Source organism: Tauraco erythrolophus, chromosome Z, assembly GCF_009769465.1.
Source record: "Tauraco erythrolophus isolate bTauEry1 chromosome Z, bTauEry1.pri, whole genome shotgun sequence".
Taxonomy (NCBI): Eukaryota; Metazoa; Chordata; class Aves; order Musophagiformes; family Musophagidae; genus Tauraco; species Tauraco erythrolophus.
In genome coordinates, this window is record NC_141496.1 from 88,317,349 (window position 1) to 88,345,140 (window position 27,792).

A 27,792-nucleotide genomic window follows, 5' to 3' on the forward strand; every position below is an offset into this window, starting at 1 on the left:
AAGAAAGAAAGAAGAAAGAAAAGAAAGAAAGAAAGAAAGAAAGAAAGAAAGAAAGAAAGAAAGAAAGAAAGAAAGAAAGAAAGAAAGAAAGAAAGAAAGAAAGAAAGAAAGAAAGAAAGAAAGAAAGAAAGAAAGAAAGAAAGAAAGAAAGAAAGAAAGAAAGAAAGAAAGAAAGAAAGAAAGAAAGAAAGAAAGAAAGAAAGAAAGAAAGAAAGAAAGAAAGAAAGAAAGAAAGAAAGAAAGAAAGAAAGAAAGAAAGAAAGAAAGAAAGAAAGAAAGAAAGAAAGAAAGAAAGAAAGAAAGAAAGAAAGAAAGAAAGAAAGAAAGAAAGAAAGAAAGAAAGAAAAAGATGCCGAGCGAGTGCTCCTGGCGGGAGGAGAGGAGCCCACTGGTGCCAGGCATCTGCCCTGCCACAACGTTCTGTGGTTGCTTCCTGCCCGTCTGTGGCACCTCTGCCTGCCTGCTGTGGGGTGGCAGGTGTGGGGTGAGAGGAGGCGGCATGGCAGCATGGCCCTGCACCCGCTGCCGTGGGGCCTTCCCCACCGCAATTGCTATCTCCGACCTTCCCTGGGCTAAAAGAGGGTGGTCACTCCTCAGGTCCCCTCCATGGGGGCAGAAACCTGCCCCAGGCCCTGGGACAGCTGCTGGAGATGGGCTTGGGACCACCCTGGTCTGGACTGCAATTTGGGTAGGATAGACCTCTCTATGCCGACACAGCTGGTTTAGGGATGATGCTGGGTCCTGCTGGGACCTGAGCTTTAGTTTTCACTCTGCCTTCAGGGAGAGGTGTTAGGACATACTGCAGCTTCGCTGGTGCAGGTGGAGCCTGAATTCTGATGTTGTCCATTCCACTACCACAGCTCGCCCTTAAAAACAGAGTAGTAACGAAAAAAGGCATTTAAACAAATCCTGTTCCTGAATTGAGGCCATGAGAGTTGTAGGCACAATGCATGCCAGAAGCAAAGAAGCCAGTGCTTTCCCAGAAAACTTTATCTGTCAAAACTTCACAGAAAACATGAGAGGATGTGGTTTAGGGAGGGAAAGTAAATCCATTAGGGAAAAAAAAAAAAGAAACCCCTTGCACTGATGCAGAAGAAAACACCACATAACTTTGTAATGGGAAAGCACTGCTTGATGATGGGTTTTTCTCTAACTACCAACCTACTTTTCCAGCTCTATACAGAGAGCACGAATATATGCATTCACACAACATACATTCTTTACTGAAAAATTAGTAGTATTTCTACTTACAGCCTGGAAATTAATTTTCCCACCTTCTTTGGAGAGGCTCGTGTGCTACTTTCCTTCACACACTGTGAAGTCTGATAGAACTTTCTCCATGCCCTTTACTCACCTTCCTCCTGCTTCAGCTCCTCCTACTTGCAACACATTTTCCTTTCTTTGGCTCAGTAAGAAGCAGCGGGAAGACGGGGGGGGTTAATGATAGAGATGATGGGAAGAGGGGTTGGGAGGGTAAAGAAAGAGTTAGAACTTGCTTTGCTTTGGAGTTGCCTTAGCAATCAGTACCACTCTGTGACAAAGCTTGTCTAGTTGCGAGTTGCTCATCCCGGTCAGACAGAGCTGCTCTTGGCCTAGACTGACCTCCTGCTGCTGGCAGCCACATCTTCCTCTGACTTTCCCTACTTCCTCTACTCAAGAGCTGAGTGCCGTCCTGCTCCATCGCTTGCTTGCATTAATGCATATTGTACTGTAAAATATATTACCTCATTAATCAGTCCAGCTGGTTAACAGAAAGATTAATAGTCTTACCTTATTGACTTGAGTGCATGTGTCTCTATACTCAGAGTATTCAAAAAACTACAGGGTTTGATTAAGCTATGGAGAAGTTCCATTTTGACCTTTTTTTTCTGTATGTTCAAAGCATTCTGAAAATGTCACCTTTGGAACTCGAATATCCTGTGTCTAGTAAAAACTATTAACATGCCAGGAAGTCTTCCTCTGAACACGAACCCTAGCCTTTCAGAAAATTCACTGTATGTTTAAAGTTAAAGCAGGACTTTCATTTTAACTTAAATATTTCCAAATAAATTTTTTTCACCCTGAATTCACATGTCATTGAGACACAGGGTTGCTTGTCCAGCGGCTGGTACAGGGAGGAGGATATGGGTTTCATTTTAAAATGGGCTCTGAGAGGCTCACTATATGGAGTGGCTGCTGCTGAAGTCCAAAACCCTCATGCTGGGTTTGGGTAGCTCCTCAGTCCTGTGTTGCATTCCCTGGGCCTGCAGTGTTCTGCTCTTCTTCCTCCTCGTGGCTTACTTCTACGGAACAGAAATTACTTGCGGCCACTTGTGGCTTATACACATGTAACTCTCCTGTCATGCAGCTCATTCTATTTTTACGTGTTTGTCTCACCTTGGACATGCTGCTGAGGTTAACCAGCTCTTGACAACACTGGACTCATCAAAGGGTTTGGTTAGCCCTGATGTGATCATGGTTTACAGTTTAATTTTGGTAGGTGCACAGAAAATCAACACTGGCAGTCAGGCACACTTAGAGATGGAGATGAGAAAGCCTGCTGTGATTTCAGGGTGTGCCGTTACAAACCCAGTGAAGAACTGCAACTACAGCAAAACGTGGCAACAACACGCCTTGGTGTGCACCTATACAGCCATGACTATGGTGAGCTTGAAGGGTCCCCATGCCTGCCTCAGATACCTACTTTTGACCTAAAGACTTTTTTTTTTTTTTTTTAAAGAAAACGGTGACTATTGGTTTAGCTTCTTGTTTCTCCAGACAGTGCTCCCTGTGTCCTTCACGCCAGCACAGCAGTGTAGAGTGATACTCCTAGAAACATTGCCTCCAAGTCAAGATCACCAATGTTTGCATGCAGTAAATATCTCCACCCAAGGCTGTGGAATTCAGCTTCCTTGAGGTTGTCTGTTCACAACCTCACATCCAGGGAGAGAGTGAATTTTACAGTCTTTGCAAAACTTTGCCATAGTATCCTATAAAAGGCTGCTTAAATTCTCCCCCTCCCCTGCTCAGGATGCTAATATTTGCCTTTAGCATTTCAAGTTTAAAACATCAACGCTCAGGAGGCTTCTTGGCCAGAACAAACTTCCCGTAGCTCACCAGCCCTCTCTCTATCATGGTATGATCTTCACTCATGCAGTGACAGGTGGAGTTTTTTACATCTGAGAAAGGTACTTTTCTTACCAGTAATCTCTCCTTAATAACATTCTGGAATGACCCCTCAATGCCTTTTCCTTAAATTCTCTTTTCGGTCAGTTAAGAAACTAATCTGAAACCCCTCCCATAACACACCCATGAGCTGAGAACCTGGTTGCTAGCAAATGATGTATGGGCCAAAATACAGAGATAAAGGAAGAGGTCTGTGGTCTTGCTGTGTCATAGGATATAAAGGAGCAATTCTTTCCTTTCTTTAAATAGAGGACAAAGTTGGAGTGCCTGTAATGGTACTGAAAATGCTTGACTAATACACTGTTCATAATCTTTTTTTTTAATTAAATTGTTTAATAAGATAATTAAACAATTTTCACAGGTATTCCCAGGCATGTTAATGTTCAGGAGAGAAGAAGAAGTCAGGAAGACTCTTAACATATTCAGTTTCCCGACAGCCAAAAAAAGCAACAGAAAACATATCCATGGGTGCTGGAAGAGTGTGCCATGTCCCATTTTATTTCCCTAGCACCATGTTTTCTCTTGCACATTACAAGCAATGCAGGGACGAGTGCAGACAGTGCTTTCCTTAGGCTCTTTCCTTGCTTACTGGGCCCTGCCCCACTGACGATGAGCACATTTTCTAGCCAGCTATCTCCGCTCTACAGTGCCTTGAAAACTGATGGAGAGCCTTGGAGGTCCTTTTCCTTGAAGACATTGTGCGGGATACTGCAGAAGGCAGGAACAGAAATGACACTAGCCCCACTTTTATCCAAAAGTGATTTGGTAAGGAAGACTGTCGTGTCTTTAGTTCACACTTGCTGAGTTCACACCTCACCACTGCCCTCCTGCTGACAGTCTTCTGCTGGTTGCAGTGATACCAGCATGAAGAGGGCGAGAGGCGTTTCTTAAAATGACACACACATCTTGCCAACATCCATACCCTTGGGAAAGGGTAAGATGCCTGCTGTTTGAACTGGCAGATGTGGTCTCTAGGACAGCATCATGCTGGTCATCGTTCTGCTCTGTGGAGGACAGAATCATGTGTTATCTTTCAGGCTTAGATAGCTGTGTGATCAGTAACGAACAGTATCCACAACGTTGACACTGGCCGCAGAGCAGTTTGAGAAGCCTGTTCTCTCAAACCTTAGCTATCATTTTAAACACATTAGCAACAGGAACAAGAGCATCACTCATGTCAAAAATCTACTGCCATAAGATCTTCAGCTGTCTTGCTGACACCATTATGACATAGATCTGTAGGAGTTTGGATGAAAAAGCCACCAGGTGGCAAAATCATCCATTCGGGACTGAAAAATGTCTGCCCTCATGGGCAGACCCGGAGAGGAGGGCAGGAAAAGTTTGTGGGCAAGCTTCATGCGTGCTTCCTTTTAATGTAAAAATGTGGAATGTCCCAAGGCTACATGCCGAGAGGAGAGCTTGCTTTCACACAAGCTGTCATGCTGGTGTGCCAACAGAGAGCCCATAGTAACTGTGGCATGCAATAGGTGTTTGTCAGACTGTCACATCAGCACCCATCAGCAGAAATAAGCTCTCCTCTATTTTTTTTTTCCTGGAGATCCTGCTGTAAAAGTGAGATGTTCAGACAAAGATAATCTTTGCTTCCTTCCCTAATCTCTTCTGCATCCTAAAGCCACATCATTCATGAGTGGTTCACCCAGGTCCAGGCTGAACTAACAGGAGAGGAAGGAAATGAAAGTGAGGAGCTGAGCTAGCAGGCTAAATGCACTTTTTCACAGGAGCTTGGGAAGGATGGAGAAGTTCTTCCTTTAACCATTTTGAAACATGTTCTTAAGCGGATGAGTGCTAAAAGCCTTGGAAGACATGCTCAGAAACCCTGGTGCCAAACCCACCACAGGACCAAATCCAATCAGCTATGTAACTGCAACATAATTAGAGCCTGTTACAGGAGTACGTGCCATGTGCAGCTCTCCAGGTGCATGTTCACATATGCTTTTGGTCAGCTCAGGTAAGCATGCTTGCATCCAGAGGAAGAAATAGTCTGCAAAGTCAATTTGGGTGCTATAGGACCCATCTCAGAAACAGCGGGGTATGCAAAGTTCAGCAGAAAGAGACCCCCTAACCGGAGCAGGAAGGAGACTTGGATCTGTTAGATTGGGTTTGCAAAAAATAGGAAACCAAAATCTTTGTCATCTAAGGGCTTGCCCTGGCTCCATTTCACAATGTTCTGCGATTTTTAAACTTGAAAAAAAACCAACAACCCCGCTACAAAAATGCAGCTGCTACAAAGCCATTTAATGTGCTGCTGGTCTGTTCACATAGCTGGGCTGAAAATGCTGCAAGGCAAAAGTAACAACAAAGATGTGCACCCCTTCCCTTCCTGTTCACCTTAACGAGGTGTGAACTCAAAGGCTCTGTACACCATTTAAATACTACCATTAAGACTCAGTTGTTTTGTGTTGTTTTTGGTTTTGTTTTTTTTTTTTCTGTTAAAAACAATGATGTTACAGTTCCTCAGCAACCCTGTGTATCAAGAGAGGCAAGGGTCTGGGGGAAGAGATCGTACTTTGGAGTATTATTAAGGGCAGCTGAAGAACGGAAGGCAGTCTGTTGTACGGAACGCATAGGAAATTTTCTACCTTTTTAGTGCTTCACTCTGTAATCTCCTAATCTTCTTTTAATTTGTTCTGGTGATGATGAGGTCGTGTGGTGATGTTGTAATAGTGCTGCCAACATATTTTAATAGAAGAACAGGACTAAACAAACAGAAATACCTAGTATGAGACTATTAACTAGGCATAAATAGACACTGTGCAGCAGGATTCTGCAGCTGCTTTCCTGGACAAGGAAAGTGAGACTTGCTGCTGACTAAAATTGTATATGCCATATTTCCTTTCCTGTGTTGCTTTATTATCCAAAGTGAAAAATCTGGTCTGCTGTAGTCAGTAATGACTTCGCTACCTCTTGCTGAGGCCTCAGGATCTTTGGAACAGTTTTACAAAACCTCCTTGAATTCTCCCTTACCTAATATGCCAGAGCAGGGCTGGGAACGAATAGCACTTGTCCCCACCGTGGGGAATGGGGACCCCGGGCTTTGCTTGGCAGTGCAGAGACACCAGTCTCTGCCAGCCGGCTCACCAGCACTCCCCATCTCCGTGACCAGTGTGTTTCAACCATTGCACCAGTGCCAAGCTCGGAGTTGTAATTCTGCCTAGTTGCTAGGAAACTATGCAGGAGGCTCGGCGGGGCCAGGAGCCTATAAAGAGCAGCACGGCAAAAGTATGAACTTCCAGAAATAACGAGCAAGTGTCGTTCACATGTGCAGATTGTGGATTTTCGGCGGCACATCGCTCAGATGAACCTGGGTGGGTTGCTGCAGGAATAGCAAGCGGCACCTTTACAGCTACAGTAGCCTTTCCCTGAAAAACGTGAAGCTCCTTCTCGAAAGCTGGTGGGGCGAGGGCAGTTTTTCACAAGTGCAAAATGATGTATTTAGCCAAAGATACCTGGTTTTCTCAGTTGTCCTGTTGTGCACAAGGACAGCTGTACTCATCACACGCGCAGCTCTGTTGTGCTGTACTGAGACTCTGCCTACTGCATTGTTGCTCAACGTGATCCTTGCTTATTCGGTTTATTCTGTGACTGCACTACTCATAGGCTTCACTGTTGAACCATCGATACACCAGATCCTCTTCCACTCATTTTATTTTCCTGTCCTGCTGATCAGTGAGGAAACCTTGAACACACAGCAAATCATATCAGCAGCTTTGAAAATAGATTTTGAAAAATTTGATCTTTCTTACAAATTCTGATACAAAGATGCCAAAAAATTCTTTGATTGTTACTTGCTTTAGTGGAAAATCTGCAAGGGAGTTTCTCTCCCTTCAGATTGTTTTCTACTCATATCCAGATAGGTAATTGAGTACGTAACAATTATCCATGGAGGAAAACTGTTTACAGTCTTTTCGTGTTTCATCCATTATGAACATTAAAAAGTATCAAGTATACAGATATACAACCTTAGAAGACAAAAAAAAAATCCGGAACCAACAGAAATTGAGGTCAGGCTGTTACAAAATATATGAGCCTTTGATTACATTTATGGAGAAGAAAGACATCATCAAGGCATGCTAGTGCTATACAATTGAGAAATCAAAGGCAATGGAAATGATACATAACACAATTTTTGAACTTAAAAATATGTTCAGGAAAGTTGCCTATGACAAATCATCTAGGCTTAAACTAGACCGAGTAACTATGGCAGCTTTGGGTAACACAATTTTTCTTTCTGAAAGACCACAATATCCACTGCTTTCCCCATGCCGTTATTTTTCTCATTTGATACAATTTAACAAGTTCCTGATTGTTTGCTAAATGACTTGCAGTTAGCCTTAGTAACAGTACCGGCTCGAACAAAACCAAACAAATATCAAAAAGGAGAAAGCTGCAGAGAGCAACGGGCCTGTCTTTGTCAGTAATCATAACAGCAGCATCAAAATTAAACCTAAGGAATAACAAAAAGCCTGGAAAGCTACCATGAGATACTCCCAAAGTTCTTGTAATAATCTCTGTTAAATACTGATGACCAGTGCCAATTGTTAATTGACTGTGATTCCCTGACTCAAAGCTTGAATTCTATAACAAAGAAAAAAAATAATAAAAAAAAAAATCAACATCCACAGATTCCCTCTGGCATGGAGAAAGGTCTGCTCTCCACTCGACTGACTGGCTGCCATAAAGTTTGCAAAATCTGTGCTACACATAGCGTGAACAATCGTTTCCCCCATTCAGGGAACAGACAAATCCATACTCTTCCTAGGTTCGACTTCATAAAAGTATCAGAAAAATAAAGACCAAAAAACTCTGCAGTGATTGTTCTTAAGTCTGAAAGCTTCCTTTTTTTTTTTTTCCTATTTCATGGCAATTTGTGCTTAATTTTAAGAGTTGAATGTATTTTTAGCAGCTTAGAACGTTTTTTTTGAATCCAAGAAAAGAAAATTGACTTCCTGAGAGGCCCCCATGTTCCCAGCAATGGTCTCCAAGCAATTACGAGGGTCCTTTGGAGTTTGTACTCGGCGAACAATTTTTAACAGGAAGGAATCTACTTGTTATCTGACCGACAGAAACTCTTCACACACTTTCGCCTCGTGCAGTTTTATTTATTTCATGGTTAAGTGCCTTAATTCTGCAGGAAGCCTTAGACGTGAAACCCTTCCTCTGCGAGGTGCCTCGCTGCCTTCGGATTGGGGCGAGAGGACAATTCCCCCGAAGTTAATCCTGCGGGGAGGGTGCAGGACAATGTGATGAGTTTGTAAACGCCATCTGAAGCCATGAAATTACATAACCTGCCTGCGAAAGCCTTTTATAAAAACGTGCGAAGAAATGTACTTGTCAAGCACGGCCTGCGAGGGCTAAGCTGAAATATTTCGGTTTTTATTTAAATTTTAAAACGAGACGGAAAAAAAAAAAAAAACAAAAAAACTCTTACACTCTGTCAGCCTACGTTGATCACCCTGTTCAGGGCACCGTGCCGACCCTCGTTGGTAAGGCCGGTCGTTACCCCCGCCCCCCCCCCCCCCCCCCCCCACCCCGAGCCCTTCCGAGAGGTCCGGGGCGTCCGATCCGAACGCACGGAGCAGAAAACGGACACGCCGCCCGCGGGTAACCCGCCGCTGCCCCACGGGGCACGGGCGTCGGTGCCGCCCCCGGCCTTACACCGGACCCTCCCGCCCCGTCCCGTCCCGTCGCGTCCCATCCCGTCCCGCCCCCGCCCCGTCCCGTCCCCCGCAGCCCCCGTCCGCGCTCTCCCGCGCCCCGCCCCGCCCCTCGCTCCCCATTGGCTGTCGCCGTTTTACTATGCAAATGAGCGCGGCGGCCCCGCTGCGTGCGGCAGCCGCCAGGCGGAAGCGGAGAGCCGCGCTTCCCGCGCTTCCCGCGCTTCCCGCGCTTCGCTTCCCGCGCCGGCGGGCGGCAGGCAGCGGAGGGCGGCCCCGCGGGGGAGACCGGCGGCGGCGGCGGCAGGGCGGGGGGCCGGCGGCGGAGCCCATCGCCCTGGCGGGAAGGAGGCCCCGCGCCGCCCGCCCGCTGCCGCGCAGCGCCCGCGGCGGGGCGGAGGAACGCGTGCGGCGAGGCGCCGGGGCAGCGCAGCCGTAACGTACGCATCTATATGTGTGCGTGCGTGTATGTGTATATATATATATTTAACATATATGTAAAAGTTTAAAAAAAAAAATATTTTGGACCACGTTCAAGTCAGCCGCCACCGAAACGTGCTCTTCCGCCCGGCGGCTCAAAAGAGGAAGGAAGACTGGGAAGAGGAGGAGGAGGAGGAGGAGGAGGAGGAGAAGGAAGGGGCTGCCCGCAGCCCGCAGGCTCTGACTTCACCGCCTTTTCCCTCGCTCCGGCCAAGGATTTTCATCCCCTTCGGTGTCAAGCAAAGAGGCGGCACCAAAACCGAAATCAAAACAAAGCCAGCAGCCGGCCTGAGCGAATAATAATAGTGACCCTCCCGCCTCAGCCCCCCCCCCCCGCTAAAAAAACCCCAACCCAACAAGAAAAAACACCCCACCCCAAAACAAAAGGCAGAAGGCCACTTCTGGAAATAATAATAATAATAAAAAAAAAACACTAAAAAAAAAAAAAAAGACCCCAACACACCGAGTCCTTGAGAAAAGAATAGATTTGTTTCCTGGAAAATGTGAAGCCAACGTCGGGGTGGTGTGTGTGTTACAGGATTCAAGATCTCATTTGTTTAATGCAGTACACCGCAATGGTACGTGGTGCTTAAAATGATTTTTTATATTTTTTTTTTTTTTTTATTTTGCTGAACTTCTGTTTTGCAGTTCCTCCAGGCTGAGATTGTGTGTCTCTGTGGTTTCAAAGTGGATGTTATACCCTCTTCTTACATGCTGATATCACTTTGGCTTTACAGGATGAGATATAAGTGGTGGATTGTTTATATTTTGCTTTTTTGGCAGCTTTTGTATATGGGTCACAGTTTTATGCCAGGAATCAGTTGATGGGAGTTTGCGTCCAAAAGTGCTGAACTTGGCACATTTCCTGCTTCAACTTTTCTCCCCTCCCCCTTCTTTTCTGGCAGGCAACTATCAGTTAAATGCTGGGAAGGATTAATGCAAATGCTACTTTATTTGTACCTTGCAGACAGTTCTTTTTCCCTCTTTCGTGTTGCTGTAGAGATTGCCTCTTCGCTCACGTTTCAGTGCGATCTTTTCTCTCTGGCTGTCTTGGTGGTTTTCGTAGTTAATGGGCTGCAGCGTTAATGTATAATGTTGAGGAAATGGCATTGCCCTTGTGTATGGTCTGCTCGATAAATTGTCTGGAGGCTTGTGCTGGTCTCTTTCATGCTATATCGCGGGACGCGGTGTTCGGGTGGCATTTCTGGCTTGTTTTTTAAAGTTACTATAGAGGGTTTCTTTTTGTTCCTTTTTTTTTTTTTTTTTAATGCCTTTTTAAAAAAATTTTTCTCCACTGCTGTTTTGTTGTGGGACCTGTGTGTGTATTTTAATTCATTCCTTTCTCTGGCGTGTCTGTGTGTGTGTATGTGTGTGTGTGCGTCTGTCTGCTTTCCCTCTTGTCCTCTCTTCGCCTGTGTGTCTGGGCCACATTTTAATGCACAATATCCCATCCATTAAGTTGTGGTTGAATGCGGAGTGTGTGAGGACTTGGCAGCTCTCAGGTTGAAGGGGGCGGGGAAGCCAGTTTCGGCTCTGACACAAGATGCCGATGTGGCGTGATCTGAATTATTATTAGGGCTGCGAACATGGCCATCTTCTCCTCCGGCTGCTGGAAAGCGCTGCCATTGAACTTGAGACGGGACAGACAAGATCTCCAACTTTTTTTTTTTTCTTTTCTTTTTTTTTTTTTTTTCTGAAGTACAGTAGCTGGCAGGGAAAAGGCGCCAAAACACACAAGATTAACTCGTAACGTTCTCTGAAGCGGTTTTGAGCTGCAACACTTACCAATTTAACTTTGAATCACAAGGAAAAAAAAAAAAAAGCACTTTTATAATTCTAATTTGGGTAGACATTTAAATCCCGTTTCTAGACACCGCCCCCCGCCCCCCCCCGCCCCCCTCCCCCCCCCTCCCCCCGCAATATTCTCAAAATCTGGCAAGTGATATAAACCATTGAAAAAAATGGTGCCGAAGTTTTATTGTTATCGTTGTTGCTGTTTATGTCCAGGGCATTTACGATCCGCGAATGTGAATTTTAAAATAACTTACTGTGTTGGGGTGAGAGGGTTTCGTGCCTTTGTAAGGCTGAGAATGTGGCCCAGAGCGAGGACAAAAACTGCACAGTTGTGTAACCCAAAACGTTGTGGTTTACAGCTTTACACTTGAGGTTTGATGTTTTCATTTGCTGGTCTGGCGGCTGTGGAAAGCTCAAGTATTATAGTCCCCATCAAACCATATGCGGACAGGGGTCAAGCACACACCCCCTTCATATGTGTATGTGTCTCTGCACAGAGTCCATAGTGTGTTTCTTTACTTATGATTGTATTTATGCACACTTTCTATCTGATCGTACGTATACACAGTTTATATACAGTGTGTTTCTTCTGATCACACAGAAACAAACAAACAAAAAGGGCTAGTAACTATTATGATACATATATTTTTAGGTATGATGTTACACTTAGAAGTTTTGCTGATAGCTGTCTACATTTTAAATCATAAATACCTTGCGATTCAGCTGCACGTGAAATGTATCGAGATCCCATAAAACAATGTATTACCATTTTGCTTATTTAACTTGTTAGGTTTGTTCCCTAAATGTTTTCTACCCAATTTTCTGTGCGTGTACAGACATTTATATAAACATATATATATCTACAGGTGCACAAAATATTCCTGTACGTAAGAAAACTGACCAAATCTGTGATTAGGCCACAGACATGAAACCTTAATTGGTAGTTTAATATGATGGTAGAAGAAGTCTTACAAGGCACAACAGATAGAATCACCATTAAGTAACACCATGATAATATAATATGGTTTAGGTTATTTGTTATAATTCGACATAAACTATACTATATTTGTGCTGCTCAGTGCTTATGTATGCACCAAAGTAACTGTATCTAACGGACATGGGTGTGAAGGCGTTTTCTAACAAAGGGTCAAAAAAAAAACTTAACAGAACTGCTATTAAACTGGATCTAAAAAAACACCCCATAAAGCTTGTATTTTGGATCACAGAAACCTCTTAAGTAAAAGTTTTGGAGCTGGTTCTCAGATATTGAATGTTTTAAGCGAAATGCCATATGCCAAAATCAATTTTTTTCTGATTTTCACAAAGAGACTACTGGAATTTTCATGAAACTTTGATTTCTTAGACATTCAGTATGTGTATGTTTAGGTAGTTGGCCAAACTGCCAGCTTGTATCCTGAGAGGATCTTAGGCTGCACACTTCAGCATCAGCAATACCTTTCTCTTTGATTTTTGATACATAATCCTAGCAGCAAAGAATAGTTTGGGTTGGAAAGGACATTTAAAAGGTTATCTAGTCCAGCTCCCCTGCAGTGACTATAATAATAGTCTTACTCTCCAAAACTTGAAAGAGTTGAGCAGTTGTCTGGCCAAAGGGCATCAGCTGAAATTCTGCTTTAGGAAGGATATAGGTGGCCTAATTGGCCTTTCCACTTTAAAACACTACTATCTCTGAAGTCCAAGGGCAGTGCCACTTTGTAGCATCTGGTAAAGTTTGTGAGCATTGTCCCTGAGGGAGAGAGGGAAAAAACAGGATTTCAGTGCAAGTCTGATACACCAGGTTCCGCACTGCTGGCTGGGTGGTGGGGAGCGAGCCTGTCTGCCCATGGTGTCCAAAAAGCCTTTTTGGTGCTTTCCCGGGATAAGCTGTCTCAGATCCTGCAGTGTGGGCAGTGGATGTCCCTCCACCTTGACCACCCTGGCCAGAGGTGGGTGGGAGGCATGGTAGGGAGTGAGGAGGCAGACTCTCCTCTGGAAGGTGGACGCTTTCAGGGAGGGTGGTGAGGTACTGGAACAGGTTGCCCAGAGAAGTTGTAGATGCCCCATCTACAGATGGTGACTTTCCTTTTCTTAATCACCCACGTGGAAATGATACCTGAACTTCCAGATAGAGCGTGGAGGTTTGCATACCTCTGGCACTGAGGACAAAAAGCATCTGTCCCCCAGCCCAGAGCTTCAAGGGTAGAGAACTTGTGGTGGCAGCAGGGTTTTTAGATTGTGGGGTGGGAGAGAAGGGGTTTTAGGGGGATGGAGAGCTCATGTAATCCAGGACTTAAAAGCAATTGAACCACTTTCCCACAAGGTCTCCCTGCATGCCAGGGCCCAGCCACTGTGGCTGGTGTCACTGCTGCATCAACACCATGTTTCTCCGGGCTAATCCAGTTCCCACGTATCTATCTAAGTACTTCTGCAAGGTTGAGTTGCTCTCTGTTATTAATGGTGTTCTCTCTCCATTCTGGAAAGAATCCTTATCTTGCTTTCCTGTGAAAGGAGGGGGTGTGGGGGGGTGGGTAGGATGGGTGTGGGTGTGTGTTGGGGGGGTGTGGGCACGTGCACAGGTGTGTGTGTGTGTGTGGGGAGGGTTTTCCCAGTACAAAGCCTCCCTCCTGCATAGCTTCCCACTGGGGTGAACAAGGAGGAACAGAGCCAAAATATGCCTTTTGGGTGCCCAGCTCAACCTGCTTTCACTGATGCACTGGGAGCCCGTGAGTCAAACTGGAGGCAAACCCACAGCAAGCTACACCATGCCCACCTTGCCTCCTAGGTCGTGCAGAAGACAAGATGCTTGAGCCATGCTGACCAGGCAGCTCCGTTTCCCCCAGGATGCCTTCACTTGAGGGACCTGTTCAATCCTAGCCAGCAGACTGGCTCTGAGGAAGGTCTTGTTTTGCTGTGATTCCTGGCAGTGCTATTCTGGGGGGTACTGGCACATGCTGCAGGGCTGGCTTGGCTCAGCCCTCTGTGTCCGCTCTGGATAGGGATGCAAACCCACCCTCAGCCGGCTCCTGTGAGGATGCAAACCCAATATCACCCTGACTTCACACCCCCTTGCCGTAGCGAGGGCTGCAGTAAGTGCCCATCTGGGTGGCTGCCCTTACCTTACTCCATTTGCTTTTTCCTGCTTGCTGCTCCTGGCTCCCGGGACCTTGCCAGATGGTTCTTGCTTTTAATGCACAGGTCTCTGGTGCAAAGTGGTCCCTTGGCCAGGACCTGGGATGCAGTGGGGCCTTCTGCAAGCCGTGTCTGGGAAAGGGGAGACTTCTCAGATCTATGCAGCTCACAGGGGCAGCTTTGCTGTTGTGGTGTTGGGGGCTTGCCCTGATCCTTGTGGAGGGGTGTGAGGGAGAAGGGGGATGGAGGGCGGGTTGTTGCGGTTTTGAATCGGATCCGCAGTAAGGCTTGTTGTGTAAGAGTTCAAGTGCTCAAAGAGGTGTGTTCAAGGACATCGGTGCATTTGTGCCAAGGGGAATGTCTTTTATGGTAAATTAACTCCAGTTAAATGGAATATTTATTCAAAGGGAAACTCCAGTATTTAAAGCTGGTGTTATCAGCTTTTTGCAGTGTCTGGGTAAAGGAAAAGATGATAGGATTTGGGGGGTATTCTGCACCAGACATGAAAATAAATTTTGTTGGCTGTGGTTAACCCCAAGTTTGCCTCATCCCTTCCTGCCTAAGCATATGCTCTGAACTCGTCGCTTGCCAATGTGGTCTGCAGAAGCGAAGAACCGCGGCTGCTCCTTGAACCCTGGCGAATCTGGGGGAACTGGGCAAGTGCAGCCAGAAACCGAACTGCGGGGATGCGGCGTGGGTTAACGCGTTGGGCTCTCGCTGTTTCCTTTGACATTACCTGTCTGGTACGGGCTCTCCCCTTCCCCCGCCCATCCCCCTGCTTCTTTTGGTTTGTAAATTTATGGGAATTGCAGCTGGTAGACTTGGCAAGCTCCCCTCATTAAAAGCCCTCTTTGAAAATGGGCTGTGTTTGAGCATTTCCCTAATGAGGACAGGACGGGGTTAAAAAGTGACCATTTCATGGTTGACTTGAACCTGCCTGCTTTCCTTGATCTGCCGTCGTGAAATGCCTGACGTGAATAAACTCTCACTTTGGGCCAGGAGGAAGCCAGCGGTCCCTCCGGGACGCCGCCGGGAGGCAGCGCCGGTGCCGCTCAGCCGCTCCCTCCCGCTGGGGGGTGAGGTGGGGGGGGGGGGCGTAGGGGGGAGTCGCCCACACCGAGCACACCCCAGCCAACCGTGTGCTGCTCCCCGCAGGAGCAGTAATAAGTTTCATTCGCGACTTTTCCCCCCCTACCCCTTCCCCAGCTCCCCCCAGTAAAGGCTGCCCCGGGAGAAGGAAACCAGACTCCGCGCCCTATTGCTGCCCGGGAGCCGGGAGCCGGGACCCCCCCCACCCCCCCCCCCACCCCGCCGCCGCCCGTGGAACAACAGTTACCGGCAGTGCTATGTTTCCCTCCGCACTCCCAGTTTTTTGGGGAGGGGGGGGTGGAGGGGGCTGCCCTTCCTCGTGCCCCCCGCAGAGGGGCGGGGGCATCTGCGCCCCGCCGCCGCTGGCAAAATCGTACCCCAAAAGGAGGAGAAAGGACAAGAAACCTCCCGCAGATGGCAGCCCGCCCCCCCCGCCGCCGTCCTCCCGCCCCTCCCTTCCCCTCCCCCCCCCCCCCCCCCCGCGGAACTTTCTCCCAGCAGAAGAGAGGGAAAATGAGGGATGTTTGCAAAACGTGCTAGTTCCTTCTGCGGCGTTAGGTGGTGATTAATAAAGAGGGAGGGCAGAGGAAGCGGGGGGGGGTCTGGTGGAGAAGGAATGTGTTTGCAGGAGGAGGAGGAGTGTAAGCGATGATTGTGTAATTAAATAATTAAAAAAAATACTTAAGTCTCATTTGGGGAGAGAGCTGGAATGGGTTCCAGAGGGTGTAGCCGGTGAATTTTTCAACTTCCAAGTTTTGCAGAGTGAGGGGGGGGTGGTGGTGTGTGTGTCGGGGGTCGGGGGGAGGCGAAGAGAACGGACAAGGCAGGAGCAAGTCGGGAGGGAGCGCGAGATTTATCGTTTGAAATTTCGGGAGATCGTTTTTATCACAGTGGGCGTTGGGAAAGCGGCGCCGCAGAGCCAGGGCGGGCGGAGGGAGCGGGCGGACGGACGGACGGACGGACGGACGGACGGACGGACGCAGGCCGCCGGGGGAGCCCGCAGGCCGCGCGCTCCCGCCGCCAGCGCGCTCCCGCACGCACGGCCGCTGCCCTGCGAAGTTTCCCTTCGCCGTCGCTCTCCGGGATTTTCCTGCTCCGCGCTCCGAGCTGTAACCTTGAACTCTCGAGAGCGTGGTGACAGTGCCGTAATAACTCACCGAGAACAACTTCATTTTTTTTTTTTTTTTTAAAAAAAAAGGAAAGGGATTAAAAAAAATCCAAACAAAAAAAAAATCCTCCCGCCCACCCCCCCCCCCCACTCCCCCCCCCCCCCCGAGTCCTTCCCCCCTCATCTGCAAAACAACCACCAGCAGCAGCAGCAAAAGCAAGACTCCTGCGCCGCCGACTACAAGAGGGTTAAAAGTGTAGATTGGATTTCACCCCGGGAAATCTAGCACACGGAGTGAACTTGAATCTTTGGCTATTTAAGGAGGACTGGGGTTTGTTGTGAAGTTGTGGTGATCCAGGGCAGAGCCCCGTCCTGATTGATTTCATCTTCCTTGAGTCTCAGATGACTGTAAAATGAATAGATGAAATTATTCCTTTTTGAGACTTTTCTTAGGGGCTCTCCGGGCAGCGTGCTCTCAAAGCGAAGTCATGATGTATTCTCCAATCTGTCTCACTCAGGTATAGACGCGTTTTATTTCATTTGTTTGTTAATTTATTGATTTGTTTTCACGTGTTTTCCTATTTTTGTGTGTGAGCTGTTAATGAGTCATTGCTGGTAGTTGTAACGGGTTAAAGCACGGTTGTGTCTGCTTGTCAGATCCAAACTCCCCTCGCGGGAGGGAATAGGAGAGAATAAACTGCACCAGGCCATTGTTTTGGGGAGATCCATTCAAAGTGTCACCCGTAGGCAAATACTGTTAATTGTTGGTGCAAAAGAAGTCAAAGGTTAACAAAATGGAAACGAGCAGAGTCGCGCTAAAAAGCAGGTCTGCGGAGTATTGATTTGATTGGAAACGAAACGGTCTGCTCTCTTTTCAGCTCGCCGGTTTACGCAGAGCCGAGTGAAAGGGTTTGAAAGGAAAAGCGCTGTTTTTTGATAAAAAAAAAAAAAAAAAAAAAAAAAGCAACACCCAAACCCGAGCGCTCGCCGGTGGAAAGTAATCCCGTCTCATGCTTAATTAATAATACGCGGTCTGCCAAACGGCGAGGGCGGTGTGAGCGGGGGTGAGCGGGCTGCGCAGCGTTTTCTGTTCGCTTGTGCAGGGGCGCGGGCATCTCCCCCCTCCCCGCCGCACCGCAGTGCCCCAGCCCGGCGGCGGAACGACCCAGCCGGTTTTTACAGCCCCGCTCGCCGCCGCTTCTCAAGCCCCGGCTGTCACCGGGGCGGCGGGAGGGAGCGGGGCGCAGCCGCGGCCGGCGGCGCCGAGCGGGGCGCGGGGGGCGGCCCGAGCGGGGGTTCCGTCCCCGCCGCCGCGGCCAAACGCGGTTTTTGAGACCCGAGGGGTTTAGGGAGCGGGCTCGGTAAGTTGCCCGGGTGCCCCAGCAGCGTCCTGGCCGGGCGTACGGTAGCGGGGAGCGAGCGCCGGGGGCAGCGGAGCCGGCTCCGGAGGGTACAGCGGGTCTGCGAAGCCAGGGGATAGTTTTCAGAAGCTTTTGTGAAAGTCTTGTCTTGGGAGGATGTGATGTAAACTGATTAAGCGATAACTGCTTGCTCCCACATTGGCGCAACAAATAGCTGCAGAAGCAGAAAATGTGCGAAAAGGACCGTCTCCTGCAAGGCTGTTACTCGGCGGCCAGGGATGCGCTTACAGTCGCACGGGGAATAAATAAATGTGATTTAAGTTATTCCACAATTAGAAAGCATTGTGATTCAAAAGGACTGAAGTATTCATAAATTGTGAATGAAGATGGAAACAATGATAAGGCTTATTCAGTGATTGGATACAGTCCTGTAGCTTTTTGGCTGACACATTTTTTATTGTTTATATTTTGTTTGGCATCTAAGCGTGATTGACTTAGATATGGATATTTTCAGCGAGTAAACGTAAGCTGCAGTGGAGCAAAGCTGGGAAAGGGTACTGTTGAGATATTTCTTTTTCAAAAGAGAAATCAATGCACGTAGGAAGCGTTTTGTGTGACAGAGACGCACATGCTTGCAGGTACACACAGAGAAATAATTACTTACGGTGGAATCTGCAATTAGTAAAAATTAATTCTATGTGGGCTGTCCATCCTGTGAAATTATTGACAGGCTGCAAGACCTCTGCACCAGAGTATAAACCTGAGAGAGAAACTTAAGAGAGTGGTCTTTATGTTGGAAACATGCAAATTTTCACTGCCACCTCTATTACAGCGGGTAGCTAATTTTGTTGTTTCCTGCTCTAATGACTTTTTTTTTTTTTTTTCCCCCATATGTTTGCTTGTTGGACTCACAGATGTACTAGATTTCCTCATTCTTTACAAATCTGTGTTAAAATACAGTACTCATGGGTATACAAAACCACAACATTGTACTTCTACAGCCATAAGTACAGGAAAGCAATTCCTGGCTTTCGCACGTTGATAACTTCTCCATAATAATTTACAATCACACTGTATCGTGTGCCATGCAGAGACAGTTCCCATTTAGTGGTACGTACATGGAACGCGGTTGCAGCAAGTTGATTTTAATTTGGAATCTTTCTCCACCTATTTGGAACGGTAAAGACGTTTTAAAAATCATCCTTCCTCTCTATAAATTAAGATCGCACTGGCAATGAGAATTATGCTTGTAGTTATTTATTTATTTAAAGCAAAAGATTGATTAGTGTTATTTTGAGTTGTGACCGAGTTAAAGTAGTACTGCCAAAACTGTTCTCTCTATTGTGCTCTCCGTCTCTAGGGCTCTCGCGATGCGCGTTGTCTGTGGTAGTATATGCTCCGCAGAAAATATTTTGGTAAAACCTCTGAGCACAGAACACCTGTTTGGACCCAGCTCCTTGCGAAAGCAGTAGTTCAGTTTGCGCCGAGGCAGAGCTGAAGCACCTTTTAGAAACAAGTCTAAAATCCAAAGTACAGCTTTAAGACAAACCTTGGCAATTCGAATGTCACCCATCGCTCTTCCAATAAAAGTTTGGTGGATGCAAAATAACTCCAAGGAAGAACGCAGACTTACCAAATGCAATTTAATTTTTGGGGGGTCCTTTCCTCTCATTCCCATATGGCTCTTCCCCCCTGTTTTGGAATGAGCGTGAAGTGCATTTATCTCTCTTGCTGAAGCATGATAGGATGCAGTTACCGCATGCCTTTAAGTGCTCGGTCTCTCGTGATATTTTTGCTGTGTTTTTTTTTATGTTATGGTGGTCCAGGAAACCCAGAATGTGTTGTCATTTTCCTTTCCTCCCAGAATATGTTCTTTCATTAGGCACAGAGAAAATCCATGCAGGGAAACTGAGTATGTGAAGTTTTCTCTATAAAATTTCTAGACTTCTGCTTGGTATGTTTATTGTATGGTCCTTAGTTCAAACTTTCATGAATTGATGCAAAGTTTATAAAAGTGGAAGACAAGAGAAAGGCACTGCATTTCTCCTTTACCTTTTCCAAAAAGAAAACCTGGCCTATCCATCGTCATTTGGCAACTGGTATTTTTTCCTTTATTTACAAGCTACACAGATACTATATAGTAACTTCCATTTTAATTTAAATTGCCAGTGCGCAGTGGTTCACCTGAGCCATTTGATATGACATTTGAAAATCTTACCTCCATAAATCACTATATTGCAAGAGCAACTGTGGCACATGGGTAAGTGCCACATAAAAAAAATATTTCAATATTGCCTGTGTGAATATTAAGGGGGGGAAAAAAATCAAATTCTGTAGATGGCTTTTTAGGAGGTTTAGTGGAGAATGTGTGTGATTAATTGCAAATCTCCATTTAGGATCATTTTTATGGGCACTTCTTCTTGTTAAGTAATGTTTCATTTGAAAGGACTCCAGATGCACAATGAATCTCTGAAAGATATCTGATAATATTGCTTTAGAACAGGATGTTCTTTGCTGTGTTTCTCCTTCACACTCTTTCACATATATTTATACCATTAGTCGTAATAATATTATGAGAGAAAAGCCTTAATATGATTTTTAAAAGGTTTGTGTTTTTTTCACTCTTTGATAAGGAAACGTTCAGCCACTACAGATTTGAATTTAAAAAGTGGAATTTTTCTTGATAAAATTTTTGTAGATGTAAAATGCTATAGGTTATTATTGGTAATACCATGTGCATTACCTGAAGGCATAGCCGTTCCAAAATAGTTTGTGATGTTCTTCTTAAAAATGAAAACTAGATGTGCAGTATTCTAGTAGTGTAGAGTACTTCCACATAAATTTTATTGCCCTTTTAAGTTATAAATGCTGAAGTATGTTTAGCTGTAGGGGAAATCATTGTATTGGGGCAAAAATTTTTTTCTCCCGAAGCTTTTCAGCCCCCTGCCTTTGCCTCACCTTTAGCTCCAGCTGTTGGAATTTTGAAAATCTGTAGTAAATCTGTTTTATTCAGTTTAAAATGAGTCATAAGGATTTAACACTGCACAGTCCTTATGCTTATGTTATTTAAAAAAAAAAAAGATTAAAATGCTTTGATTAAGATAATTTCTGTAGGAGAAAAAAATAAACTTTCTTTAGTAGTTATAATTGAAGGGGAAAAAAAGCGTGGCATCAGAAAGCTATGAAGATAGGGAAGTCTTATCATGGGCTGTGGTTACTCAGAGCAGTATTGCCTTCCCACACAAAGAACAGATTGTGGTTTAACTCTTTCCATGGCCTAGTTTTATGTGCCAGTATAGTATCAGAATTGTTCAAATCTCTGCTGGAAACTACTAATCAGTTTAATTATTGCCTTTGTGACTCTTTGTCAAGCATCATACTGTAATGCAATCGTTTATGTCCTGAATTATCTTCCTATATTGTCTTTCTCCTCTTTTTTCCTTTTTCTTTTTCTTTTCTTTTCTTTTTTTTTTTTTTCTGTGAAGGTAACGTGGTCATAGGTAAATTGCTTGCAACTTTTCTGTTGTTTTCTGTGTGATTTGAGGATGATTAGGGAAGAGAGGTAACTAAATCTATTTTTTTTTTTAACATTCAGGAAATTTTGGAGTTTGTTTGAAATTCGAAGATTTAAATGCTAAACTCTTGGCCTGAAGCTTCTACAATGGCAGTCTGAACTCTGTATGATTGAGACCATTAGTTATACTTTCATAATTTCTACCTAATGGAGTTAATCAGCCTATTGATTAAACATAATTCATTCCTTGTCTAGCAGCATAGCTAAAACATTAGTTTGTTAATTGTATTCTTGAATATAATTGTATAAAGAAGGTTCAGTTTTACTTTGATTGCACCGTGCCACTCAGTATGATGAGCAATCTGCGTGGTATTTAAAACTAAATATGTCTGCACACAGGAAGAAGGATACCTCCCCTAAGGTCTCCCTTCCAAACCAAAATACAGCACTGTTTGATAAGCAGATCGTGCTACTTTAACCAGCAGATTTGCTCATGGAGAAGAGGCATTAGTTTTCGGGAAAGGCCTATTTAGATATTAACATGGATGTGTAGGATGGTACTTTAAGCAGATAAACGAATTAATTTAATTGCTATAGGATGTACTTGTAGACGACAACTACACATTACCTCCTTAATGCAATCCATATCGCTGCTAGGCAGGAGATAAGAACTTGCAGGTGAAGCCAGATGACAGAAAGGGATATCTTGGAACTGTAAATAAATCGCATGGATTTCACAAAAGCAGCGTTTGACCAGCGGTGCACTCGTAATGTCACTCTGCCACAGCATGCAGAAAAACAAAGAATGCAAAGTTTGTGCCAAGTTGCCATTTTTCATTGTACACCTCAGATTGATTTTTAAGGGGTTTAGAATAATTGCCACACTCATGTGATCAGTTAACAAATTAACTGACTCTGTGGGGCTTCAAAACCCGCAGTGGAACTGCTGGAAGAACATAAATGTAATTTTTGTTCTCAACTTCATAAACTTCTATTTTACAGAGTTTGGGGGTGGTGGGAGGGAAGCCCAAAGAGCTGGAAGTACAGACGCTTCTGTTCAGGATTTGTATACGACACGCTGTGTCTTTTGCCCGCTTCCCCTTACTGTATACTGGTTTCTCTAGTTACCACCACTGGAATGGTGCTGTTTCAGTGCTGGAATGCTGGAGGTTTGATAAGAAAATGGATCAAGTTTAATGGCGCATGCTCTTTGTGCCACCAGCAGTCTCTTGCTGAGAGCATGCTCCAAAAGCGGGAACTGTGTGGCATTGCACTGAGCATGTATGTGCTTTGTGTTTCTGTGCCACAGAGGAGAGAAATGAACTGTGGCATTCGCCTCAGCCTTCTGAACGGTTCTGCTCAGATTTTTTAAAACCGTGTGGTGTCCTCTTTGTGCAATGGTACTTTTCTCGATGTTAGCCGTTCGCTCAGATATTTGAATGTTAGAAACAAAACATCCCGAGAGCATCTCTTTTAAATGATGTTGTCTCTGCAGTGTTTCGGGACGAAGTGAGGGGAGGCATACAAAATAAAATCTTCATATGGTTCTTTCAAAGAGTGAAATACGGGGAAAACGCGATTCTCTCTGTGTTTTTTTTGTCTGCTGCCTGGCAGCGGTAGTAATTGCATAAAAGGTGTTGTGCAGAAATTTGCGTAAATTTTAAGTGTTTGTTCTCTTCGTCTTGGATGTCACTTTAAGATTTTCAGAAACCTGTCTTGATACTGCTGTGATTATGAGAACTTACTGACTTTGAGTTTTCTTCTTCTCTTCTCTTCCTTTTTTTTTTTTTTTTTTCCCCCTCCACCTTCTTTCCACAGGATGAATTTCACCCGTTCATTGAGGCACTTCTTCCACATGTCCGTGCAATTGCCTATACTTGGTTCAACCTTCAGGCTCGAAAACGCAAGTACTTTAAAAAGCATGAGAAACGAATGTCAAAGGACGAGGAAAGAGCAGTCAAGGATGAGCTACTTAGCGAAAAGCCTGAAATTAAACAGAAGTGGGCATCCAGGCTCCTGGCCAAGCTGCGCAAAGATATTCGCCAAGAGTTCCGGGAGGATTTTGTGCTCACGGTGACTGGGAAGAAGCACCCATGCTGTGTATTGTCCAATCCTGACCAGAAGGGTAAGATTAGGAGAATCGACTGCCTGCGACAGGCTGACAAAGTCTGGCGTCTGGATCTAGTCATGGTGATCCTGTTCAAAGGCATCCCCTTGGAAAGTACGGATGGAGAGCGGCTCATGAAATCCCCACATTGCACAAATCCAGCACTTTGCGTCCAGCCACATCACATAACAGTATCAGTCAAGGAGCTTGATTTGTTTTTGGCATACTACGTGCAGGAGCAAGGTAGGAAGCAGATTGTCATGTTTCTATGTTAGTGTGTCAAACTGATTCCAAGTAGCCCCGTTTCCCCTATGGGCTGGCTTCCAGTGAAACACTATTCTGTGGTCTGTAGACGTAATGTGGGTACATAGCCATACGTAAATCAGCATGTATACGTCTATACTTACATACAAGCATGTTCCTACAGACCTGTGTAAATATGATGTGTGTTTGACATACATGCCTTGTTCTCTTGATTTTAAGGGAGAGCGGGACCTACCAAGGTAGTACTTTAGTTCTGCTGAAGTTGCCTTTTTTTTTTTCTCCTCAAAAAATGGCAATATATGTGTAGTTTTTCCACTTGTGACTTCAGAAAACATTCTTCTTGCTTTTCAAGTTGATGTTTTTTTCTTTAAAGTTCCCCTAGTGCTGTTTGCACAATCACAATAAATACTGCAAATATTTATTATTGTCTTTGTAGTTAAAAAGAATCAAGAACTCATCCTTAAAACGGTGAACGGACTACCACTTTGAAAAGCAATTGTAGACTTTCTCATGTCCGTAAAACAAAACATGGAAAACTTTAGCGCTGAAATACTGCTGTCTAAGTACCATATGTAGTCAGAATTACAGCATACAGTACTTAACATTTTATTCATGTTGTACGTCAGTAGCTCATCTTACCTGTCTGAGCTTAAAAACAAAGATCTAGGTTGTAATATTTTGAGAGAATTTTCCTTGAAAAGTGTATTTTCATCATCACACTTGTATACTTAATTTTATTTGGCAGATAATTGAAATGTGGAAAATTGCAGGAACACTATGGCAAAGCTTCTTAAGCTTATCTTTCCCGGAAGAAAATAAAAACAGAGCTTCTGATAATCGTGTATCAGGGAAAAAAACCTGCTAGTCATATTGCACGTTCCGATAACAATACTCACAGGCAAGTTCACCAAAATTGCAAGTGGCTGTAGGTAGTAAAGATTTTTTTCTCCAACACTAAGCTTTCTGAAACGCTTTTTCTCTGTGAGGGGTCACTTTGGTTCTTTCTGGTGATTATACCATCCTCTAGACGTCTTTGTATTGCTGACTGATCAGCAGTAATAAAGAGTTTCTTTTTTAGCGGCTGATCTCAACCAGGGGAAGTTTGACGGGCCGCAGATGGTGGGCCATTTCACAACTTGGCCTGGTAGTGGGCAGAAATGGCCTGCAGAAGGGCAGATGGCAGGTTGTTATCTGATGCCCGGTACGTAACTGCGGGATTTAGCTGAAAAACAAATGGAATGGATTTTGTTTGTGGCAGAAAAAGTAAAATTGCACGTCTTCGTTCGGTGTGTATTCGTTCTTTAAAGGAAGAGATACACAACACAACCTTTCTGTTTTCAGTGAATTTGTCTTTTAGCATTTGCTCATGCAAGTGGAGCACTGTGTTTACGTGAATGTATAAATAAGGTTCGATTTTTTTTCATTATTCATCATGAAATAATGTATTTCATTGTTTTGTTTTGTTTTCCCTGCTTGTATTTTTTGTATTTTTCTCTCCACAGCAGTAGACAATGCTTAGGTATTTCGCAGTCACTTTGAGTAGCTGCAGAGTCTCGTAAATCTGATCCCCAGTAATATAGGAAGAAAGATTTCTTTGATAGCATTAAACGAAATAGCTTAATTGCAAATAATTTGTACCTTTAAACTCCTTTTGTGAAGAAAAATTCAAATGATATTTTGAATGCGTATATCGCAAGGCATCGCTTACTGATTAATTCTAATAGATTTACCTGTCCCTAAAAGTCAAAACTACAAAGGGAGGCAAAACGGTTTAAGTAGCTCTTGAGCCGAAGAAGCTGGGGTCAGAGTACTCTTACACACTGTTGACTTTTAAGTTGTTGGAAGCCAGTGACTTGAAGTGGGAGAAGGAATTGCAGGGCATAGTTGATTTTATTGATTTAAATGGATTGAGAATATAAGTTTATTTAAAACACTTGTCTAATCAGAAAGGAGTAGGGTAAGCATGCTGTAGTATTATAAGTTTCAAAGCTACATGATGGTGCTTTTAGAATATACTGGAAGTATAAGAAGCTGGCTAATTTTTGTGTACCAAGTCACCCTTAGTAGACCCTTTTGTTTGTTGTAAACTGCGTGTATTTTGTATCTGCCTTGCTGCTTCACAGTAAATCTTCCGTTAACATCTGTTGGCTCTCTTCTTGAAGAACTCATATTAAGTTATCTTTGTATTTTTTTCCTGTTTTGTCAAACTCTGATTCTCTGTCCTCATTGAAAGCAGGTTAATTGTGGCACTTTGTAGTGCTCTTGATTAAGAGCACAAGGCTTTGCAAAAGATAAGCATGAAGTCAACCAAAATGCTGCATTGTACACATGCTTCTCTTTTAGAATATATAAACCTGCCTAATAGTATAATGTAAAAACTGAGCGAAGACAAAGTAACAATTAAATCCCTGAACGAAATATGAAGGAGGAATTAGCACATAAAATGAATAAGGGGGCCAAGCAGTTTGGGTTTTTGTTGCTTTAAAACAGAAGATTAGGGAAAAAAAAGAGGAGGAAGGATAGTTCGAGTGCCAGTGATGGTTGCCAGTGGCACCAGGATTGGCATCAGACCTTCTTTGTTTAGCCTAGGATGCCTGTGATTTGTTGGTTGGCATCCGCATTGCAGTGCAGAGTAATGTTACAATATATTGACAATTTCCAGATCTAGAAGTGTCAATAATCCTTTCAGTTCTTAATAAAAAGAGCTTCTACTTCCATGCCTGCCTTGAAAGAAGAAATAAAGACCGACCTACGAAGTTCTGTCATTGACCAACTTCATCTAGTTCTACTTTTCACTCATCTCCCTCAGAATTCAGCATCTTTTTTTTTCCCCCCATTCTCTTTCTACTCTCCTCTTGTACTTTAGGATCTTAAAAAAACAAAAAGAAAGGGGCTTGACATTGGTTGCAATGCTCCTCCTTTGACTGAAATGGAGGGAGAAAATGGGAAGTACACACTAATCAATGTTTAACATCAAAAAAATAGTTCTTAATCATAGCACACTTCTATGGGGCTCTGCTTGTGTGTGTGTCAAGTCCACCCCCCCGCCCTCCCCCTCCCCCCCTCCGAGTTTTTAAAAAGCCCAAACCTTAAAAATGACGTGGAGATTGTTTTTATTGACGGAAGTGCCTTTATTTTTTTTTTTTTTTTCCCTGACAGGCATCGGAGAGTGTCTATCATTTGGCATGAACTGCATCTCAGTCCATAAAATCATTTGATGGTATTTGATTCAGTGCAGCACTTATGCTGCGTTCCCGTTGCTACAAGAACCGCCATTTTGTTTGTCGAGTGCCAGGAGAGGGGGAAAAAAAAGGCAGACAATGTGCTTGATGCCAATAATGGTTGCCAGTGGCACCGAGGTTGGCATCAGACCCTCTTTGTCTAGTTGCTGAATGCCTTTGATTCGTTGGTTGGCATCCGCATTGCAGTGGGCACATTGGAAAGTTTTTGACAATCAGTGAATGAAAGCTGCAGTACTTGTTTGCTGCAACAGAACCTAGATAATATAAACCCCTTCTTCCGATAGATGTTTTACTTACTCTTACAAGGGCTAATTAAAAAAAAAAATTAAAAATTGCGTTGCTGTTTTTCTGTAACATAAAATATCTACAGCAATGTGCCTTGTCTGCAGGATTCTTATTCCCCGCGTCATTTCTGCTGTTTTTTGCAGCATAAATAAGATGCAAACTTGATGTCAGGTATTTCAGCACATGCTGAACGAAGCCCAGGCGACCTTGAGAAACGCTCTGGGAGTTTAAAGGACTGAAGCAATGGCACATGCAAACGGTAAACATTTGTAGGTGGTTTTAATGCATGTGCCTCCCAGAGTACATTTCTCAACGCAGTTGTGTTACTGTTTACGCTCTCCTTTGTCCTTGTGTAAGAGTGATACCGTTGGGGGAGCCCACATTCCCAGCTGATAATAAACTCTGAAGTTGGGGGAGGACCTTTTATAAACTGTCCGAGAAGGAGGGAAGAAAATAGACACATATGTCCTTATTCGGATGCCGTTCAGGCACTCTCTTGCTTTTTTTTTAACTTTACTTAAACCATCGAGATGCTGCTGCGATTCCAGCTGCGTGACTTTTGCTACCAGGAAATCGGGA

At 44.5% G+C, this 27,792-nt stretch overlaps 1 protein-coding gene across 7 annotated transcripts in view; it reads left to right on the forward strand.

The window, feature by feature from the left end:
* Positions 1–27,792, forward strand: part of NFIB (nuclear factor I B) — a 265,735-nt gene that overhangs the window by 77,773 nt on the left and 160,170 nt on the right. For 3 of the 7 annotated variants that reach the window (XM_086630001.1, XM_086630002.1, XM_086630004.1), the window contains exons 1-2: positions 16,929–16,958; positions 23,134–23,665. In XM_086630001.1, the coding sequence (XP_086486127.1) occupies positions 16,929–16,958; positions 23,134–23,665 (562 nt within the window). Of the gene's footprint in view, positions 1–16,928; positions 16,959–23,133; positions 23,666–27,792 lie in introns of those variants that run through there. The other 4 variants (XM_086629999.1, XM_086630000.1, XM_086630003.1 and 1 more) reach the window with 2 other exon arrangements.